Here is a 22,639-nt window from a genome sequence, read left to right on the forward strand (position 1 = left end):
ATGCTGGTGTTAATTTATTCCTTCATGTATCAGAATGAAAAGATGGCACTGCTGCACTTCTGCATATTTTTTTTCTTTTTGGTACAGAAATTTACTATCTTTATGATCAGAAAATGTAAAAAAAAAAAAAAGTGCCAAGGAAATGTGTGCTAATTTACTGTCTGCTTTATTCCTTTTTCTTTCCTTACAAGATACATTGTGGGGATTTTTTTTTAAGAGAGCTGAGTCTCATGAGTGCTGTCCTCAAGTTCAGTTTCCTGGTTGAAAATCTGCACACGGTAATGTAATATTCTTCTCCAGGAAAGATTTTTTTATGGCATATGTAAATGAAATAAGACCAGCCCCTGGTGGTATTGACAGGATGCTGAGAAGGAAGCAGAGTGTGTATTAACGTGCTTGCAGCTTAGGTCATTCTCACCGAACCCTGCAGCTCTGTGAGGTTCAGCTGTTGCTGGAGATGACTTCTCATTCTTTCAGTGACCCTTTCTAAAATGCCGTTTCATTAATGAGAAATATTTTTTTTACAAACATCTCTTCCTTAAACTGTAGATGATGCTGGATTAGATGTGTAATTGTTCTGTTTATACAGGCATAATTAAAGAAATGTGAGCAGGAATCCAGCCAATGTCTGGTGTAAACATTACAATGGAAATAATCACTTTGTTTTGTGATCATTCAATTCTGTGGATCAAACTGACTTCTCCATATTTTAATTCCTTTGTGACTAGTGTGGTTTCCTTTACTCAAACTTTCAAGAAACTTTGATTTCTATCAATTTCTTTGTTTTAAAAGTCAGGAGTTTTAGTGGGAATAGGATGAGATTTCAGTAGACAGCAAACATAACTGGAACATGGATGTGCAGAAGCACTTTCCAGGCTTGCTGTGGCGTTAGATGTATTGCCCTTTTAAAAAGTTGTCTTTTGTGCTAACAACTTGGTTTAAATAAACTTTGTAGTTCTCTTTCCAGAACAGGAGAAAAATGATCTGGACAAAACTGATCCTCGACATTTTATGTTGTACTTGATGAAATGTGGTGTTAGTTGGTAGATTTCTTCCAGAACTCATCAAGCTCCCTTATTTCACAGCTGGAAGCTTCCTTGGGATTTTGGTGCACTGAGAAGAGTATTTGTTTCCTATATTCAGGAAGCAGTAAGCTTTTTGTCTGCTTTCCATAGTGCTGTGTTGAAAGCAAAGCTTCTCACAGGTTCCTTTCCCTTTTAACAAATATGCATAGCAGAAGGAAAAATATCCTGCAGTGGAGTAATTGGTTGTTTCCACCATGTATTCTTTTTTAGAAAGTTGGTAATAAAGCTGAGGAACTTCTGTCAAGCAAAACAATAGCAAAGGACACAAATAGGGAATTTTATGTAGCAGGAAAATCTAGTTTTTCTGATGTAAATTTTGTTGTACCAGGTGTAGATTGAAGAGCCCTCTGACATCTATTCAGATGGAGCAATGACTATTCAAACCAATGTAGCTACACTCACCTCGAAATCTTTCAGTTCTGTAGTGGTGCCCAACATTTTGTTATAGAATACTTCCAGAACAGTTTATAAAGGGACACTTGCAGGCCACATGTCCTGAGTATCCTCTGCCTTGTACCAAAACTGCTGCCCTCTCATTCTCCTCTCCTGTGAGTGGTGACTCTTACCCCTTATCTGATCAGGTGAAACCATGGATTTGAGCTACACAGTGTATTTGCTGTTAGCATTCACTTCAAGGAAGAATAAAGATATTATCTGGGATAATTGGTAAAATACTGTTTTAATGTTTTTGCTGATTTTAAGATTGCTTTTATGTTAAAGGATAAGTCAAGAATGGTTAAGGAGAAATATTTGGTCTCTTTTTGCATGTACATGATGTCTGACTGAGTCCTTGCAGGGGAAAATCTTGGTGTAATTAGATCTTTGTTATCTTCTCCTGTTGAGAGCTCCTTGGGATTTTGCTCTCTGTCCCTTTGTGTTTCCTGTTTACTTTGCCTTCTGGAAGTGTGTTAGCTCAAATAGGTATTTAAGACAACTGCCACCCAAGAAGCAAAGGATCAAAAGTATCAGTAAATATCTAAGTACATGGAAGAAGAATTTAATGCTCCTTGTTAGCTGTCTGAAGTTTCAGGAGTAGTGATAGCTGTGCTTTATTATTTTTCTCTTATGCTTTTCATTTCTCAAGAGGGTTTCCTTAGTACTAATGGCAGAAGTCTGTTAAAGGCTGAGTATTCTTTTTAAAATGTTCCATTGCTGTTGCATGACCACCTTGTCTCTCACTGTTGAATTAAAGCAGTACCTGTAGCATACATGCAGTGAAATGGAATTAGGTATTTTCATTTTCTTTGAAGCCAATTATTCAATTAGAGTTAGGGATATTGTCTTGGGATATTTTTGTTAACATCTATATTATACTGTCATAAGATTGGATTATTAAAAGTTGCTGCAGCCTTCAAGTGTCTTCTTTACAACTGAGGAGTTGCTTAAGCCTAGAACAGAACAGTAGCAAAAGGGACCCTGCAACACAGAAGTTTCATAACTGACCTGCTCTCTGCCAGATATGGAAGAGGCAAAATATGAGGTAAGGGGATGATAGATCAAGCATATGAATCTAGAAATTTTGTGAAAAGGCTGAGTTTCCTCTATTGTGAACTCCCCTTTTTTGAGGAAAACGTAGACAATGAGAGTACAAGAAGACACAGTGTTCAAAAATACTGCAACTTTTCAAAATTCCTTATAAGTTATTCTGTATTTTTTTCAAGTTGCTATATGCTGTCAGTGGTAACTGATTTCTTTTTGCCTAGGAGAAAAACATGTAGAAAAGTAGGTTTATCACTGTCAGGATTTCGGTTCAAAGTGGTAAGGGGTCATGACAGTGCATTATGTTTCACTCACAAACTGCTATCCAGTCCACTGCAGTTCTATAATTCACTGTACAAATTGCTATCACTGCAGTTCATTGCAGTTCTAGAAGTAGAAGGTGAGCTTTTCTCTTCCAAGAGGTTTTTAATAGGCTAACTCCAAACTCAATGGATGACATTGCAGCACAGCTGTTCTTTAACTAGTGGTAAATCCATATAGAAACTTACATTTGCTGTAGTTGTCAGCTAATGATCTTAAGCCTGTTTTTCTATGTGAATGTCAGTGTTGGACCAGACCCAATTTAATCCAGTTCTTGGTTTTAAACAGTGACTAGTAGTGACTGTCTTGGGAATGTGTGTATAATTAGTGAATGAAACCTCTGTTGCCAGCAGTTGTATCTGCATCTTGTTTTCACAATCCTTCAGTGATCTTTTTTCATTCATAAATTTTCAATCTCTTTCTCTGAATGTGTTTAAACTCTAATCTCAATTAGAGATTAGTCTGTAATCTCACCCTGGACAGAGGGTGTTATGTACAGTGTAGAGGAAGTATTTTCCTTTTAAGTCTCCCTGGTAATTTCATTGGATGCCACCAAGTTCTTGCATTTGAAGAAGTTAAGAATAATCATACTTTGACTGCTTTTCTTCCCCTCTTCCTCTCCAATGAATATATATATTCATTCAGTATATCAGCTTTTAGTTAACTTTTTCAGACAGAGGGTCCTTGTTTGGAAGGACTTTCACAATTTTGTTCTTCCCTGCCTCACTTTCTTTCTTGTTTGTTGGTTAGGGGTTTTGGTTTTTATCTTTCTTTTTTTACTTCTGGTTCATTTTATCTGATTGAGAGAAAGGGGCTGTCACTAAAGAGTAGGACACAGTGGATTTATACATTTGCATAATGGAGAGTTTTTTCATTTCTATTTTGTGGATTTATAAAGTTGCCTTTATGGACTTGGGTGAGCAATTTCCTTATAAAGAGCAGAGATTTCTAGATCAGAAATATGATTCATTCCAAAGCCTGCATAACAACTGATGTGCTGAAGGCCTGTAAACATATGGCTTCTAGCTGGTCTCCTCCAAGGTGAGACTGGGACGGAGATTAATGAGTAGCTGTTACTCCTGAATTTGTCTGAGATGCGTGAAATAGGCCTCCACATGTGTAAATGCTTTTAAGGAATGGCTTTGCTCTGCATACTGAAGGCACCACATGAAGCAGGCTTAAGCTAAGTGTCCTCTTCAGACTGTGAGAGTTAAAAACTACAGCCCTTCTTCCCTTCTCCTGCCTGCCTGGAATCAGGTTTGGGTAAGGTATGCTGTTCATCTCCCATTGTGCCACTTGAAGCAGACAGAACAGTGGATCTTGATTTCTAAATCCTATTCCCATTGTTGTGTATATCAGTTATCCAGAGAGAAAAATGTCTTCCTCTTCTCTAGCTTTATGCCTGTCCCCTGAAGTAGATTTAGTCATCTGTCTGCACCTAAAGAAACAGTTCATTTATCCTTTTGTGTTTTATTAATTTGGGACATGGTCAGTTAATATAACCAGAGTTTTGTTTTCCTAGCACTTAAATAACTTCCAATTAGAGCGTATGCATCAGGGAAGGAAAAAAAAAGAGAGATTGTGCTGAACCCTGGAAGGGTAGAACATAATGCATTTCAGCCAGATTTGTACTACTTCTGGCACACTTGAAAAAGTCATACACCTTTGGTTCAGGTTTATTTTTGTGTGTATGTCTTAGTGTTCTTCTGTGAACACTGTAGCAGCTGAGTAGAGAAACAGAGTACTAGAACTAGCTGTGGGAAGTTGAAAATGTCTTCCCTAAAGTAATGCCAGAGAAGTTTGTCACTGGAATCTCTCCAGTGAAAGGTTGTTGAAAGAAAGGTGGGTCAGTGAAATGGAAGAAAGAAGAAGGAATTTTAAGTAGCATAAAACAGGAAGTGGGAGGTCATGTTTGTTTTCTCTAATTATGATTTCAGGAGAGTAACTGGCTGCAAAATTAGTCAATTATCTTGTGTTTATTGTAAACTCTTATGCTTTTTCCGAAGACACTACAAGTGCTTTTGCTTCATAAATCAAGTTAAATCAAAGAGCTTTCATTATATGACAGAGCTCTATAAATTGATGTCACAACTTGAGAAAAACACTTTTATCTGCAAGCACTTAAGAACACTGCCACTTTCAGAACCATGCAAGACATTAGTAGCTGGCTTGTTCAGCTCCTTTCAGCTTTCATGCTGACACATACCATATTGAAGACATGGGTTGTTTGTATAATACTTGGTTTGATCTTTTTTCGTGGTACTTTGAGTACTGTTGAATCAATCAGAGGAAGTTATTGCTCTGTTGGGCATTAGCATACGTTCAGATATTTCTGCATTAAGAGCTGTTCACAGAGGAAAGGCTTTTATGTCAAAAGGAGAGTAAACAGTATGACTGCTGCTGCTTTGAGCTGTGCTGTTACTTCTGACCCACATGTATTTGAAAGCCAGCCTGTTTGTACTAGCAATTATTCCAGTTTTGGACCACATCGTGAAAGGGTCCCTCTTCTCCCCCCTCTTTCTGAATTTTCAATTCCTTTAGTCTTTAGCAACTGCATGAATGCTACAGATGGGGAAAGGACTCTCAGTTGCTCTTGTGGTGGTTTGCTTCATTCATTGATTAGCATGCACAGCTGAGTTGACTTCTTTATCTCCTGCTGCACAATCTACTGGGAATAATAATGCTAAGACAGTTGGTAATGCTGAATATTCATAATTTGTGCATGACATGTGGATGTGACTTCCCTTGGAAACTTTTTCACATGAACTTACTGGGAAAACCCAGTTCTACAGAGGACTGACTAATCGTATGGACCTTTTTCAAGCCTCATTAAATTCCATGAAGAATTAGTTTTTTGACTGGGTTTGTAGTGATTACTGTCAGCTACTAAGTTGAGTAAAGAGCCACTTAAAATGCATTTGTGCCTCTTCTAATGTCTCACTTAATGCTGTTTTTAAATGTCACAGATAAGTAGTGAAGCACAGGAAGGGATAGAAATGAATAAGAGTGTGTTTGAGATATAAGAGACTGGGAAATCTTACTGTAGAAGTTAGCATTGACTATGATAATTATGGCCCAATGTAATTAAAAAAGGTTTTGTTCTTCTTGAACCCTCGGTATTTTGGTCAGCCTTACTTGTAAACGTACGAGACATTGCATTTAGGAAGATTCCAACTCAAATATATATATGCTTAAGTTTTGTAGAAAAATAAGGCTAAGTCAGTTTTCACTTCTCATATTTATTCATGCTAATTTTTCTTAAATTGCAAGAATTAGGTCTAGTTCTCATTTTCCTTTATCTAGCAAAGATAAGGGAAAGAAACTAGAAATGTCTGTTACTACAAGGTCTTTCTTTGAGAAGTAGGTTATGATCAGACATCATGAACTTATGAGATTAAGATGTTAATTTTTGCTCAGTTTGGAAATAGTAATGTGAAGAGTGCTAAAAATGTCAGTGCTTGAGAGCTGACCATCTTGGAAACAATTTTGACCATGTGGAACTTCTTGCTGGATCAGAGCAGTTTCTGTTGAGTCTACACCGGCTGTTTAGCTTTCTCAAGAGATATGTTTATTTCTTCTGATGGATTGGCTTTTATGCCAGATGCTTTAGGTTTTTTTAAACTGAAAAGTCTATGGCATAAAAATAACCAAGAAATTTTGTAGTGTCTACCCAAAGAGCTGTTAACTTAAAAGTTGCCAAGTCTATTGGATGCACTGCTAAAACATAGAAATTTCAAGTTAAAGAACTTATGCACAAAGTTATTTATATTACTTCAATACCAGTGGGTTATTCAGGCAAGAGAAAGGGAGTGATGTGATGGTGCTGATGGATGAGGAAAGGGCAAGGCTTGAAGGAGAAGACTGTTTATCCTGGGAAGATGCTCCAATAGCATGGGATGATGACTACATGCAGGGGAACGAGATGAGATCACTTCTCTACTGCAGTGCCCAGTTATGCTGTGTCTCACTGGAGACCTTCAGCACACAAAGCACATGTGTGTTAAGGGAGTCTCTTTGGAACCTAGGCCTCCCTGTGTAACAGAATCACATGGGAGCCCTCTTCAAGAACTGTTCTAGTCTTTTATAGGGAAGAGCCTCTATTGTCACTAAACTGAGATTTCAGGTGTAGGTCTAGCTCTTTTCAATCTGTGGCATTGGCCCGTGTTTCATTGTTTGATGTGACAGGAAACTCTTGAGGTAACTCTGGGTTATACAGTAGTACAATGTTGTTGTTAAACAGAAGCACAAGCCCAGGTGACACAACCTCCTCTTACATGTTATGTATTTTAGACCTCAGTCCATCTTAGTAATTCTCTGCTGGGCTCTTTACAGTTCTACAGATTTTACCTCACCTGTGCTGAGGAGAAGACTGATAATAACTTGTGTCTGTCGTCATCACACTTGTGTCCTGGTTCACTTCTAGTGCATGGTGGGCCTTGATCACACTAAAGGTGTTTTTCTGGCTCACACAGAACCCAATGCCCACTATAACCAGACCATGGGCTGACCATTTTCAGGCCTGCATTAGTACATGGGGTTATTATTTTCCAAGATATGGAGCTTAGTCCTTCTCTGTCTGAAATCTGTGAGGCTTGTTAGCTCAGTCCCTGATTTTCTGAATGTTCCTTTTACTAAAAGTCCTTTGATTCCTTGTAATCCAGTCTCCCTAGTTCAGAACCATCTTCAGACCTGTTGAGGGTATCCCTTTTGTCAGCATCTGTGTTACTGATGAAGTTGTGCAGGATGGAACCTCATGGTACTTCTGACCATTGCCACTTTGACACTGAATGTTTGTTCTTATCCTGTGAACTTTATCCTAGATGAGCTATGATGTATTAGTTATGTCTCTAATATGTTAAAATTGTTGGGTCCTCAGGCTAATTGCTCTGCCCTGCACCAACGTGTTGGTTTGTTATGTTTGGGGTGTTATTTTTACTGAACAAGGTGAACATGAGTAAAATCTGTACACCTAGAAATTAAATGGCAGGGCATCTACAGTACTATTATGCCCGAGTGCATGTAGAGAATAAGCAGATTTTCTGCTCTATGTAAATTATTTGTATTATTTTTACATTCAGAAAATTTAGGAATTTACTTTTTTTGGCATTCAATTTGTTTTTACAGGTTTTTTTAATCCAAATTGATAACTTTGATTTTTAAGTCAAGTATGAGTTTAAAGGTAATTAGTAGTTTGTGACTTGATGGTTTTCCATTATGCTCATGGGAGAGTTGCTCATATAATCTCTCTCAATCTTCATAAAATGAGTGTTTTGAACACTTTCATGTTAGATTAGAGTAGCTGTGACCTCCTGGAGTTTTGTGGTTTTGATTATACCTTGAACATCACTGCCAGCAAACTCCTGGCAAGGCTACTCTGACCCTGTTTGGAGAAATGGGGTATAGAAAATTGTATAGATGTGTACAAAATTTAATCACTTGAAAAATCTTAGTTTAAGAAAAGGTAGTGCCCTGAAGGTGTGTGCTAGTAGCCCAGCAAGACAGCAAAGCGTCTTTGGCTGTGCCAAGCAAACTCTTACAGTGGATTTTCATATACAGCTGTCATTACCAATACATTGGCACATCTGATTTTAGGAGACTTGAGATCAGCCCCTTGTGCATTGCCTCCATCTGTCCCCCTCTTCCCCCCAGGCGCTCAGGCATAGTTTGTGTAAAGGTATTATGTGCATACCTTCTATCCTGCAGTGTAGACCAGCTTGTAGGAGGCATTCATTATATGTCTGCTGGGTCTGTGAATTTGAGCACTTTTCACATTGTCACATCTGTGTTCCACTTCTGCAGTGTATCTTGAGATCTTGCTTTCCAGTTGCCAGGTCATATTTGAACATGAGGCTCTTTTTTTACCTCCATAGCTGTTTGGCTGTAGGATTTTTCAGTGTGTTGTATTTGAATTTTGCCAGTATGTGAAACATAAAACCTTATCAACTTCTGATATATCCTGAAGAGATTTTAGTGAACTTTGGCTTCCAAATCTTAGCTTTAAACTAGACAATAAAACAAAATGTCCTGTGTAAATTGACCGTTGACTGCATGCTGCTACAAAAGCCATATTATGAAGTCATGTGTGCATGCATAGGCTTAAAGCTGTTCTCTAGACAGAAGTTACTGTAAGCTGACCTGCTTTTCATGGCTGGATTTAAAAAAGAAAGCATCAGCTTAGCTGTACTGATATGCTCTGGTACACATGGAGAGTATCCTATCTAACTCACAAAAGCTGCTTTTCTGTTTCCTTTCGAGCTCATGAGTTTTTCAGCATGGGGAACTCATCATTTTTTCTCCCAGGTTTTTTGCTTTTAATCTTGCTTAAGTCATGAAGAGCGTCAGTGAGTACAGTTCAACTTCAAGCAATTCCTTTTTTGTCTCAAGTTTTATGGTGTCTTTTTAAAGAGATGTTTCATGTGGTCTGGCTTATTTAGCTCTTCAATTTGTAGCTGAGGCTATGGGTCACCTAGATGTTATATTAGCAATAAATAATAAGGTAGCTCTGTCTGATACTTTAATGCCATTGATGCTTGTGGCTTGGATGTGGTCAAATTCAGTACTGCTGTGGCACTAATGGTCTGAAGAAGCCCAGTGCTTAAAAATCATTGTAGCAGTGGGAGAACAACTCTCTTCTAAGGCTGATATGGTAAAGTAGTGTATATAGAAGAAATGTGCTGTCCTCTGGACCCAGTAATGTGCTGCTACTTCACACTGCCTATCAGTTGCCCAATGGTTCACCTTAAAAGACCACAAGTTAATAGGCAATGGCTCATTATAATGTCTGCTGAAATGTTTCAAAGCTGGTTTTCTGTCCAGCAAAGAAGGTCCTTCAGGCAAAGTCCTTCTGCCAGCTTTCAGGAGAAAGTTGACATAAATGCACCTATTTTCTCTATGCTCTTTCAAAGATCCTTATGTATGATTATTCCTGTATCTATCTTTATTCCCTTAAGTAAAAAGAGTGGTGGAAGGCATGATTCCTCTTGGCAACTTAGTACTAATTAAGCCTGTCCTGTGAGAGGTTGACATGTATGTTACCAAACTGCAGCGTTTGGTGTTCTTTCTGTAAAGATGAAAATGTTTGACAATCTGAAGATCTGGCTCCTAGTTCTGTATTCTTAGCCTAACTCAGGAAGCAAAATAGTTGGCCTAGTTTCTTATATTAAGCAAAACATTTCTGCTTTTTTAAACTGTTTGTACTCCATGGAGCACAGCCCTGTGTTAAGCTCTGTCTGTACTGGTATGGGTGATCCTGTGGTTAGGAATATGGATAAGAAACTAAAAGTCATATGTGGAAAAGAAGAGCAGATGAGACACATTCAGGAAATCAAAGCTGTAATTTCTTTGATGAATTTTTTTCAAAACTCTTGAAGATCCCTTTCAATAACTGCAAGGTAGCCAGCTTGGAGATTTCAAGAGACATATTCTGAAGTCAACACAAGTTTGGGAAAAGAAGAGGGAATTGAGTTTTGTGAGGCTTTTCCTTGTGTGTTAAGCATTTCAGGCTGTGTATGTATACACTGTTAATAAGAGCTCTAAGGAGCAGGTATTTACACTGGACTGTGTGTGTTCATCCTGGGCTGTTGAAGTACTCCCTGACTGCACCAAAATGCCTGCAGAAGCTTCTGAGGACAGCCTGCTCAGGCAGTATGGCAGAGATGAGACTGGACTAGGTTGGCCTCCTCTTGCCCAGCAGTTGCCCCCATCATTACAGCAAGTGGTGTGCTCATGCCTCCTGTGACAGCCTGTGATGCATGGCTTGGGTTTCACGTGCTCTTCTCTGCAGCAGAGTCCTTGGAAGGTGCTTGGCAGTCATGGGCGCAGGGACCAATATGTGTTGTGTTCACTCTGCCATCTGTTCTTCTGTTTTGCTCTTACTGAAGCAGCTGCTACGTATCAGTGTTGTTTTCACAAACCACAGGACACTTCTGTGTCTTAAACAAGATCTGTGTATATATTGAACCATGTGTTTGAGGCTAACAGATTGCCCTAGAATGTGGTTGTAAATTTGGTACTAAGAACTTAGAGTATAGGTTGTGGATGAAGACTGTAAAAATCACCTCCTTGCCCTGGATGCTGTATTTTAATGCTGTGATTTAACCATGGGCTTAGTAAATAAATGACCTTGCTAAGAAAAGAGTGAGGAGGGGAAGGAAGAAAAATAAAGGAATAATATTTTAAAACAGTGTTGCTTGTATTTAGTCTGAGGTTAGAGGTTAATGTCAAGTTCCTTTCTTTCAGGTTGTGTTTGGGAGTAGTGAGAATGCTGTGAATGTTCTGCTGTAAGTTAATGCCTAACCTGTCTTTGTACAGAGCACAGATTTAATAGTTGACCAAGAGTGAGCCAATCCTAGTCAGACTTTCAGTGGTCAATGGTGTTCCTATATAAAAGTGGTCTAATTTTTTTTTTTTTTTTTGTAAATGCCCTGCTCCAGATTGTGTCTGTCTTGTCTGTTCCAGGAGCATATAATTCAGAGATGCTAGGCTTTTGAACTATAACATGTAGTTGAGAGTTGATCATTTATATGCATTTTTATAGTAAATTCCAGGAAACATTTCATAGAGAGGGAGAAAAATCATGCAGAGTTACTAGAATTCAGAAGGAAGAAAAAAAAATGTCAGTGCTTGTAGAGCTACTGAAATAGCAAATTCACTCAAATCTACTGGCTACGTATCCCTTCATCTTCCTTCCATGTCAGTGTTTGTAGTTTGTTTCTTACGTATTTGATCCTGAAAGCAGCAGTAGTTTACAACAGTAATGATGTCCAAAGCTGCTTTATTTTATATTTCTGAGCTGTAGTTGAGTGGAGGAGCACAGCACCCATCAGGCTTCTGAGAGGAGGTTACCAGGAGAAGCAGCTCATTCTCTTCTCACAGGTGGTAAGTGACAGGACATGAGAAAGTGACCTTGAGTTGCACAAGGAAGTTTAGATTGGACATTAGGAAAAAAAAAAATCACTGAAACTGTGGCCAGGCATTGGAAGAGGCTGCCCAGGGAAGTGGTTGAGTTACCATCCCTGGAAGTATTTAGAAGATGTGCAGATGTGGCACTTTGGGACATGGTTTAGTGGTGGACTTGGCAGTGTTGGGCTAATGGTTGGACTTGATGATCTTGGATGTCTTTTCCAACTTCAATGATTCTATGATTCCATGATGGCCATGTATATGGTGTGACTGATGCTCTCACAGTATTGCTGCTTTGTTTCTAGAGCTGGGTGCTCACCCTGGCTCTTCCAATTAATCTTTTGGCTTCACCACAGGTAGAGGCTCACTAAATGGGCTGATGCGTTTATTGATTGACATAGTGTTAATCATCACTTAATTTCATCATGTGTTGCAAAATTTTTGTAAACAGTTCTGCTATGTGAAATACATGGCTGCTGGCTCTGTGTGCATATCCTCAAGGTTATAAAAAGACTAATCTGTATGTTTTGCAGACTGAGATTTTTTTGCTCTGTCATTAGAAAAAGAATGGTTTCTCTGTTGCGTGAGAACTGCTCAGGCTGATTAGCATGGAAATGAATGTATGTGCCTTAATCAGCTTGGGGTTAGGGAAGCTCAAAATTAATTTCATATATTGGCTTCATTTTAAAAACATATAGCTGCTACCACTAGTGACCATTATAGTTTAAAATGCAAAATAGTCTTTCATTTGACACGGTGTTTATGCCAACTCATCACTTTTCAAATAATTTGTTTTCCAAACTAGATTTTCTGTATTTAATCTTTGTCCCATAAAGCAGACTGGGGGAAGGGCAATCAAGACAGAAACATGCAGGGAGGGATATCAAAGAGGAAGAAGATGCTGACTTGAAACTTAACCCTGTGTTCCCTGGAACATTGCGTTTGTTACACTGCTTAATACCTCGAATCCAACTCATAAAGAGATTATTTCCTAGCCCTTATCCTCTGAAGATCATTTCAGTGGCAACTGTGAAATGCAAATGAGTTATTGAAGTATGAAATGCAAGTGAGAAATTCTCTAGTGAAACATATGTTAAAAAAAACCCCACCCCATATAATTAGCAAAACCTTTTTTTTTTTTTGGTGGTAAAAAGATACTAAAATAATTTGTGTTTTTCCTGTTCTGTACACAGAAGTCTGTGTAGTTCAGGGCCTTTATAACTACAAAGAGAGCTTTACATTAAGAAGGCATATCTAATCTATCTAGAGTGATGCAGAAGGAACTGCTTTGGTAACCATTAAATTTAAAAAATTGCCCCATGTCCTGTGAGCATGTAGAAGTGCACATGTATTTTGACTTAGATCCCTGCTGGGCATCAAAAATACCCTCCTCTGGATAACCTGAAATTTAGAGGTAATATATGTTGCTCAGAAAGTCAAGTGTGCAACTGGCACACCAGTGGGACTGAAAAATTAAAGGAATATTTTTTTGTATTTATTTTAAGATGAAATGAGACTCTTGATGATAGGTGAAATAGGATGTTAAACTCTTTAAAATGAAAAAAACAGACTTTAACCAGTCTGATAAATTTGGATGAGTGAAGCAGTTTGAAGGACTGTCTGCTCAGGAAAAAACTTAAGTATGGACAAGTGAGACTGCAAATGAAGTGACAAAGGATGATGAAGCTGAGGTGGTTCTTACAGAAACCAGTAGAGGTTTGGTAATGCTTCTGGTCGCCTGTTCAAAAGGGGTGGGACTACAGACCAGTATTAGCAAGAGCTGGGAGCAGAGTCAAGAAGTGAGGATTTTAGAAGAAGGGAAGGTGTGTCAGTTCAGCATGTCAGGAGGGAAGCAGGCAGTCTACCTTACCAGAAAACAGGAGAGCAAAAGCCTGTGCACTTGATTAATTTAAAGGTATTTAGACCTGCTATAATGTAAAAGAAGGGCTTCATCCTGTGAAATTTTAGGACTTTTTCATGTGAACCACTTATGTTCAGGTCCCTTTACCTTTGATTGAAAGAAAGCAGTAGTTTTGAGAGGAGATGAACTATAACCTTAAAAGTACTTGTCTAAAGCCAGATGAATTGCACTCCAGAAATGCCTGTTTCTCTCTGACTATAAAAGGAGTGTGGTGTGATTAGTGCAGATAGGGATGTCTCCATTGAAGACACTTGTATGCAGTTGGATGAATTGGATGAATTCCTTTGGTGCTTTCTTGGAACATTAAATCATCCCATCAGTTCACTCAGTGCTGACTCCAAAAACGTAAGTACTGCACCACAGCCAGTCCTGTGAATGTTGTCAGCAGGGGAAGGAAGTTCAGAGAAATTGCAAAATGTAAGGCATTCAATGCAAAGCACATTTTGAGTCAACATGATGAGTGTTTTTCTTCACTTTATATATGAAAGATTATCCAAGATATCTCAGGGCATCATGGCTGCAATTTAGGCCTAATCCTTGTTTGGATGACACGTGCTTGAAATCTGGAGGCTGGTGTGTGTCAGGAGAAAATCAGCTGCATAATTAAGAACTCCTGAACACAATGTAATTGTAATGTTCCTTCTTTTCCGAGCATTACTTTTAGTGGTGTGTTAATTTATCTTGCTTTTTTGCTGGGAACCAATGCATACACTTTTGACAATGTTATTCATAGCTCTCAGCTTTATGGGCTCTCTCATCTGCCTTTTCTGCAGATGAGGTCACTGAGCTTTTTTGAAGTACTAGTGTATTTTATGATAGAACAGGGTAAAATCATGTTCACTGCAGTAAAGGTAAACTCTTAAGGGCCTTTTGTGTTGCATTAACAAGGCATTTCAAGGAAGTAGGATATCAATTTCATGTTTCATGTTAAAGACATTAATGTCTTTGTGTTTATGCCTGTTATGGCATGGAAGCAGAAAAAGGTAATACTTGAAACAGCTTCCTTCCTTGCCTTACTCTTTTCACAAATGAAAATTAAAAAAATTAAAAGCATGGGTTAGAGTGCCTTCAGAGTATTTTGTATCAATTTGAGAGTGTGGAAAGTATGCAACCGACAAGAGAAATGCTCCAGTCTCCTTGTGTTTGTAGAAGGGACCCACAAAAAAAATCCCCAGAAAACCCAACATGTGGCAAAATACAGGAGATGGCTGACAATCGGTATCAAACTGTGCCTTGCACAGGTGTGGAAGAGCTTGTGGGACTGCCTCTTTTCATGGCCTTGTAAGATTGTCTGGACATAAACTGATCTCTTAAAAATTACCTAATCTTTTTCTCTATATATATATCTTACAAATAAAAGGACTCCAGTAGGATTTACTTACTTTATTTTTATTGATCATCTATATTTTTATGAACAACTGATAATCTCATTTGTTAGTTCTGTAGCAGAACCCTGTCTTTATTTGGTCCTTTATACTCAAATGCAATAAATAAAACTAATTATTTTCTGAAATACTGCACTTTTATTTCCCATCTGGGCTTATACTTTGAAGCATCTGCAGTGACACAGCTGTAGTTTAAGGGCCTTGTGTGAGAATTATTATTTACAGTTGCCAGCAGTTGCTGTCATACATCTGTAACTGCAATAAATGCAGGTATGCATAGGGTCAGAATTAAGAAAGCTGTTTATCACTTCCTACTGACAGGATCTTACAGAGTGTAGCTGACTGGTGAGACACAGGGATGCTTGTGGTGATTGTGTCCCTCCTGTTGTATTTGTGACTGCATCCATCTTGATATATTAGATGGACTCTAGGGATAGCCTTGTAGATTGCACAAAATGTGTGGTAAAGGAATTGATTGTTTAAAATCATTTGAAGTACATTAAAAATTTAAGTTCTGTTGCATTGCTTTGCTTGGTTAAAATGGATGGTTTCGTGTTTTTACTTTTGAGGTTTTAAAAAAAGTTTGGTACCAAAATGAGTTACTAAATAAAATGTTTGATATTGATTTTAAAATATCACTGCTTCACAATATCCCTGTTCCTTTGGGGTTTTTTTTTTGGTGGGGTTTTTTGTGGGGTTTTTTTGTGAAACTTTTCACCAAATTATGACAGAATTTGTTAAATGCTCTGGTTGGCCCATAAAGTATTCCTGGTGAAAAAATTTGAACTGAAAGATATTTTATCTTAAAGTCTCTTAAAAAATGAAGTAAGCCTGAACAAACCTCCTAGTGAAATGATGTGTGGAATTGTAGAATATCTCAAGTTTGAAAGGGCCTGTAAGTCCATCTCCCTGCTCCTTGCACCTAAGACAAGATCATACAAGTAGAACTCTTCTGAACAGACAAAACATACAGATAAGAATTTTGCTTGTAAAAATGTATTCAGCCTAAAGAAGCAAATGCAAGCTAAATATTTAAAGCCATTGAGACTGATCTGCAGAAGTCAGTGGGAAGCCACTGATATCCTCGTTGGAAACCTTCTGTGTTACTGCTCTTTGCTGTGCCCTGTGCTGCTTTTTCATGAGCCTCCTAAAGTTCAAGAGGGACCTTAAAGTATTTACTGATAAAACAATGCAGTATGTTGTTGCCTGAAAAATACTCACCCCCTGCTTCCTTCCACTGTTTCTTTATGAATTTAAGTAACCTACAGATAATTAGGTCTGTAATAATTTGTGGCCTATCTTGCTTCTACCCATCCCATTAGAGAGGAAGCAACGTGGTATGATGGCAGCAGTCATCTTCTTCAGGATGAAAAGCCCTTTCTGCCCTAATCTGTTAAAGATACTGATAAGGACTAAGCAGGTTTGAGACTGACAAGAACCTTCTGTTTTCCATATTAGCTTTTGTTTTCTCGAGAGCAAGGCTACCAGAAGGAAGTCCCAGAGGTGGGCAAGGAGCAGCTCTGCTGCATGACTGGCACTTAACTTCATATATCCCTGCCATCTTCCATGGACACTTTGTATTGCATAGCCAGATACTGAATGATAGGCACTTGATAAAGGTGAAGTCTTGACCTTAGGCTCTCTTGTAGCCTGTGTAGGCTAAATTCAGATTGTCAGGGGAAGAGTTTGAGCAAGAATCTGAAGACTTAATCTTATCAGATTGTAGCCATTGCTACAGTTGTGGTACTTGAAACCTGACTTCTTTTTTTCCTGAAGTATGTGTGAAGGAGCAAATCAATCTGTTGTCCAAGACATTTTTGAGCAGAGGCAATAAAAATAAATTCTGTAAAAATGAAAATGTTTTAGTGAACTCTTGAGTGGCACTCAAAGAACCTTTATAAGAAGCACTGCTGTCTGATCAGAGAATGAATACAAGAGTAAGCAGAAGATTTTTATGCAACTGATGCTTTATTCATTTCTTAATTCTTATTTGGATGTATATCCAGGCAAGGCTTACATCCTGATACTGTTGCAGTGAGCTCTGCAGTGAAAGCCAGGATCTTCCATCAAATGATGCATACCAATTCTGTTACCACAGATTTTTTTTTCAAAGAAGTTAGTTTTTTCCTTGTGCTTTTTCCTTTGAACTCATGCATTTATCCATAATCTTTGTGAACTTGGCCATAGCTGGGGGACCTGCAGTTTAATAGTATCCTGTGCTATAATCTTAATTTCTTCCTGTAGGCAGCTTATCAACTGTGCAGAATTGTACCAAAGCTCTGATATCTGGCTAAGGGGATTAATGTCACCCAATGCAGTGTGTTGGTACCAAACAGATTACAAGGAGCAAAAGAGGTTTGGAGGCTGAGTCAGTGACTTGGAGGAGGAGAGGTGTAAAACCCCTCAGGAAATCAGTAATCATCTCAATTTGCAGTTTTTGTAGCTAATGTACTGTGTGCAACAAAATGTGTTCTCTGGAGTTGTGGGCTTTACTTGCTGTTCAAGTGTCAGAGAGGATGCATGTTATAGAGCATGTTATCTTCTCTTAGATTTCATCTTCTTAAACCAAGTCCATAAATATTTGTGGTGTTTAAAATGAGTGTGTAGCATTTCTGGTAGTTAGTTTAACCTTAGTAAGCATATGGGGATGTTAAACATTAACTGGGTGCTACATAACTGTGGATATAATTAACTTCATTTGGTCAAGACAGTAAAAGCATACTCTATGTACATTATGTAGCTGATAAATGCACTTTTATAGACACATTCCCTTGACTTGCCAAATAATGGGTCACTAACCTGAAACTACATCTACACTGTAGGCACAGAAGTGAACAGGCTGCTTTAGCTTGCTTGACATGTCCCAGCTAAACTGCACTAGAATAAGCTTGAGCATCTCTGCCACATTCTGGTCATGTCTGAAGTGTCTGTGGACAAGCTGCTAGTTTAAACTACAGAGTCAGAGATGCTGTTCACATTTTGTCTTTTTAGCTTCCCTTGCTCTTTTAAGCATATTTGAAAACAGGGTGCTTCTTCAATATTTCTATCACTAGGTAACTGAAAAGTAATTGAACATAAGTTGAAATTATAAGACAAGTGTATGTCTGGGAAGGCTGTTAGAAGATATGTGCATGACTTTGCTGTGAAGAAATAATTGCATGAGAGGACTGCCAAAAGTATATGGTCCTGTGTACTGAAGGTGCCCCTGGGGCTGGTAATGAAGGTCTGTGCACTTATCAATCCAAACTTGCCACAGCTGGCCCCAAGTCCCTCTGGAGTTTCCATTTTATGGCTTGACATCCCTTTGACTCCTTGCTCTGTGCTTGAGTATTTTATTATGTGAGTACTGGGGCAGAGGGAGGACTGTGTGCATGTATGAGAGAAAAGTTAAAAATTGGTGTAGATGATTCTCAGAGCTGATTTATAATGAAAAACCCAATAGCTTTTGTGCTCCATAGGTGGTTGGGGTGTTGGGGTTCTGTGTTGGCACTGTAGAGGCCCAGTTAAATACCAAGTGGTGTTTTCACTGCCAGGTAGTGCAGTGCTTAATAGATCTATCCAATGGTATTAGTAAATTTTATGGTTTTGTCAACTTTTTCCTGTATTTGGCTTTTAGGAACAGGACAGCTGCTAGACTTCTCAGGTGGTTTACTTCACATATGAAGCTTGAGTTTAGCAAGTTTCTTTTTCCCCAAATTATTAATCAAGTTATTTTAAGAGTGATTTACTAATAAAACACCTATTTAGGTATTTACTAAACAAAACCAAGGCCATAAAGCATAATGGTGAACAAGATAACTCTGCCTTTTTTTTTTTGATCAGCAGTGATCCAGATGGATGTATTAAATGGCCGTTTAAGTTGCTCTCACAGGTTGTAAACTCTGGAAAAAAAAGCCAAGTAAAAATCCTCTGTCTCCCCTATTCCCAAAGCTCCCTCTTCTCCTTGTATTTTAATAGTAAAGCTTTTAGCTATCAGTTACTTTTTTTTGAGTGATATGTGGCTGACTTGAGATGTGGAAAAGTTTTGTCTAAGGCTTTATTTAAGGAAATACCAAATAATTTGGAACTTTAACTTAAACTGATGGGGAAAGGAATTAGGGTTGTTTGTACAGATGGGGTTAGAATGGAAATATTTAATCTACATGTAGGTATTTCCAAAATACCTCATATGATTTGGTAACCTGATCTACCTTTTCCATGATTTTCCATGACAAAAGGGCATTTTGGGTGTCTTATCCAATTTAGAAACCTAGTCCTGAGTATTTTTCCGGTCTTGCCTGATTTAGACTAGATCAACTCTGAATTCTGTGAATTTTTATTTACTTGAAACTGATATAAAATGAGAGAAGAATCAAGTTAAAGTAACTGCCAATAAATCTGATAAGGATATTAAGATATAATGGAGTCAGTCTTTTGTTTTGGAGTTGGAATTGAGTAACATCTTTTCTGAGGTCAGAGTTGCATACACAAGACTTATGTGAGATCAGGAAGCAGCCTTTGTGCTTTCTGATCTGGCCTGCATAGTCTGAGATTGGAAAGATGGCCTGGAAAATAGGGAGGTCAGCTGGAGGAGGGAAGAGCATCATTAAGGTTGGGAAAGTCCTTCAGGATAATTATAACTGACAAGTCCACCACTAAACTTCAGTGCTGCATCTACATGACTTTTAAATACCGCTGGGGATTGTGACTCCATCACTTCCCTGGGCAGCCTGTTTCAATACTGGTCAACCTTTTCTCTTAATTTTTTCCTCATATCCAATCTAAACCTCCCTTGGCACAACTTGAAGCCCTTTCCTCTTGTTCTTACCATCTTTTACCTGGGGCAAGACATCCCTCCTTCAGTACCATCTCCTTTGTGGTGGTTGTGGAGGGTCATTAGGTATGTACCCCTGCCTTCTTCTCCAGGGTGAACAATCAGAGCTCCCCCAGCTGCTCCTCATAAGAATTGTGCTCCAGACCCTTCTCCAGCTCCATTGCCCTTCCCTGGACATGCTCCAGCACCTCACTTGTTTTTTCCTGAATTGAGGGACCCAAAACTGAACTCAAGGTGTGGCCTCATCAGTACCAAGTACAGGGGGACGGTCACTGCCCTGCTCCTGCTGGCCACACCTGGCTGATCCAGGCCAGGATGCCATCGGCCTTCTTGGCCACCTGGGCACACCCTGGATCGTGTTCAGCTGCTGTTGACCAGCACCCCCAGGTCCTTTTCTGCCAGGCAGTTTCTCTGCCAGTAATGCTGCCTGGAGTTGTGACCTCAGTGCGGGATCCAGCACTTGACCTTCCTGAACTTCATACAATTGCCCTTGGTCCATCAGTCCAGCCTGTCCAATCCCTCTGCAGGGCCTTCCTGCCTTTCAGCTGATCAATATTCTCACCCAACTTGGTGTCATCTGCAAACTGACTTAGACTATACCAAATCCTCTCATTGAGCTCATTGATAAAGATGTTAAAAAGAGATGGTTTAATAATAAAGTAAGCCTGCAATATCTTTTGCAAACAATTGAAAGTGTCTCTGAATATATTTGTGGTCTTTCTCCTTCTGGATGGTGATGACAGGAGGCAGGGAAGCCTGCACTTCTAATCTGTAAACTGTCATAGTTGAAGAGAAAACTCACTTCGATGTTCCCAATATAACATCACCAGTGTTATGCCAGTTAGGAGGGGCTGGGTAAGGAAAGCAAAGCTTTGAAAGCTTTCATAGAGATTTGGTCTCTTTTGCATGAACTATCAGCAATTAGGTAAATGTGAAACTATTTTTAAAGCTACTTTTTTCTTCTGAAGTAGTTTGGCACGGGTTCTGAAGCTCAGTTGTTGAATAAAGGAACTTTCCAGCAACTGCCTTTGATTACTTCTAAATGTAGGTTACAGCTGTCCTTTTGGGAAAGGCACACAGCTCAGCATGTGAGAAACTGACACCTTTTTCTCTCCTTTTCAGAGTATCTCCTCTACAGAAGTCCGAAATAGTAGACATGGTCAAGAAACACGTCAATGCCATAACACTTGCCATTGGGGATGGTGCCAATGACGTAGGAATGATCCAGACAGCTCACGTTGGAGTGGGGATCAGTGGCAATGAGGGCATGCAGGCAACCAATTGCTCGGATTATGCCATTGCACAGGTCAGATGCAAGAATGAAGAACTGCCATATCATCTTTGGGAAATGCACTGTGCAGCCACGTAGTGTTCGATTGGCTTCTTCTAAGCTAGAAGCATCTCTGATTGTTTCTTTTTCCAGGCAGCTGTCTAGAACATATTTTGGATATATTTTTGGGTATTTGTTTTGATTTTGTATTCTTCAGGGCAAAGCCCCACTTCTCTTCAAAGTTTTTGTTTCCTCCTGACAACTGTGCAATATCTTGGTTCTTCAGTAATCAGGGGGAAGCAATTTCTGGAATGCTTGTGTTAATATGCTTTTAAGTAACTGACCTGTCTTGGTGCAAACTCTTCTCTTACTATGAGTAGGTACTATAACCAGGCATGTGAGAATTTGGCTGTTTGGCAGTTCTTAATTTGAGGTGTCTCCTCTATCTTTATTTCCCCTTGCCCCCTGTGTTGCATCCAAGATAACAGTTCTAGAGAGCTGGCCAGCATTTTCATTTTACACATGTTATTTTGACCATTATTTGAGTGAGTGCTCCTAAACTAGTTTATCAAATTCAGAACTGATTTCTGAAGCTAAAAAGAGGAGTTAAAAGCCTTTTTTGGTTTGTTTTGCTGAAAAAAACACAATTTAGAATCAAGATTTTGAAAGAAAAATCAGAAAGGAAGAAGATGCTTCAGTTGCTGGATATCCTCTGAATACTCTTTAGACCTGAGATGCTCTATGTGTTTGAGGCTGATGCAGGGCAAAACCAGATCGAGCTGACAGGAAGAGGAGACAATCCCTTGTCTCCTCAGCGGCCAGATTTTCAGCTGATGTTCCCTTCTGGCAGGGTGTAGTCAGATTTGTTCTACCAAATGACGTGAAATATTTCCATCTTTTGATAGCTCCCAGTAGGAGGTGAGGTTTTGAAAAGGCAGGGATAATGCTGCTGTATGCACAGATAACTGTTCATTGTGGTAACCCTGCTGAGAAGCTAAGTGTCAGTCTTGTTTGCTGCTCTGTTGTTACCTCTGATGAAGAACACTGAAGAACCTGGAGTTTCAGGTTTGAATAACTGAGACCTTTCACAAAATCTATCTTGAGAATTTTAGGCAGTTTTACCAAGTTTTTCTGTCATGAGCAGTAGCATATTCCAAATATATACCAGTATAGGAACTTCCATAGCCATTGTCTCTGGTATCTCGTAATGAGTTTTGCATTTTTAATTTCAGTGGATTATATACAGCTTCTGCTGTATAACTTAATGGAATACTCTTTACCCGGACTTCCTCAGATCATTTATTACTTCTGCTTTGCTAACTAAGCATAAGCAGCAAGGGTTTTGTCCGTAGAAGGCCCTATATATGTTATTTCTTTTGTGTCATAGTAATGCTAAATCTGGGGAAGTAATTCCATGTTCACATGTTGCTTTTGCACTAAAAGAACCCCTGTATTCCAGTTTAG

General features: G+C 38.9%; 1 protein-coding gene across 4 annotated transcripts in view; it reads left to right on the top strand.

The window, feature by feature from the left end:
• Window positions 1-22,639, top strand: part of ATP8A2 (ATPase phospholipid transporting 8A2) — a 320,265-nt gene that overhangs the window by 150,215 nt on the left and 147,411 nt on the right. For all 4 annotated transcript variants that reach the window (XM_077173858.1, XM_077173857.1, XM_077173856.1 and 1 more), the window contains one exon: window positions 21,028-21,211. In XM_077173858.1, coding sequence (XP_077029973.1) covers window positions 21,028-21,211 — 184 coding nt within the window. The remainder of the gene's footprint in view (window positions 1-21,027; window positions 21,212-22,639) is intronic.

This window comes from Agelaius phoeniceus, chromosome 2 (genome assembly GCF_051311805.1).
Source record: "Agelaius phoeniceus isolate bAgePho1 chromosome 2, bAgePho1.hap1, whole genome shotgun sequence".
Classification (NCBI taxonomy): Eukaryota; Metazoa; Chordata; class Aves; order Passeriformes; family Icteridae; genus Agelaius; species Agelaius phoeniceus.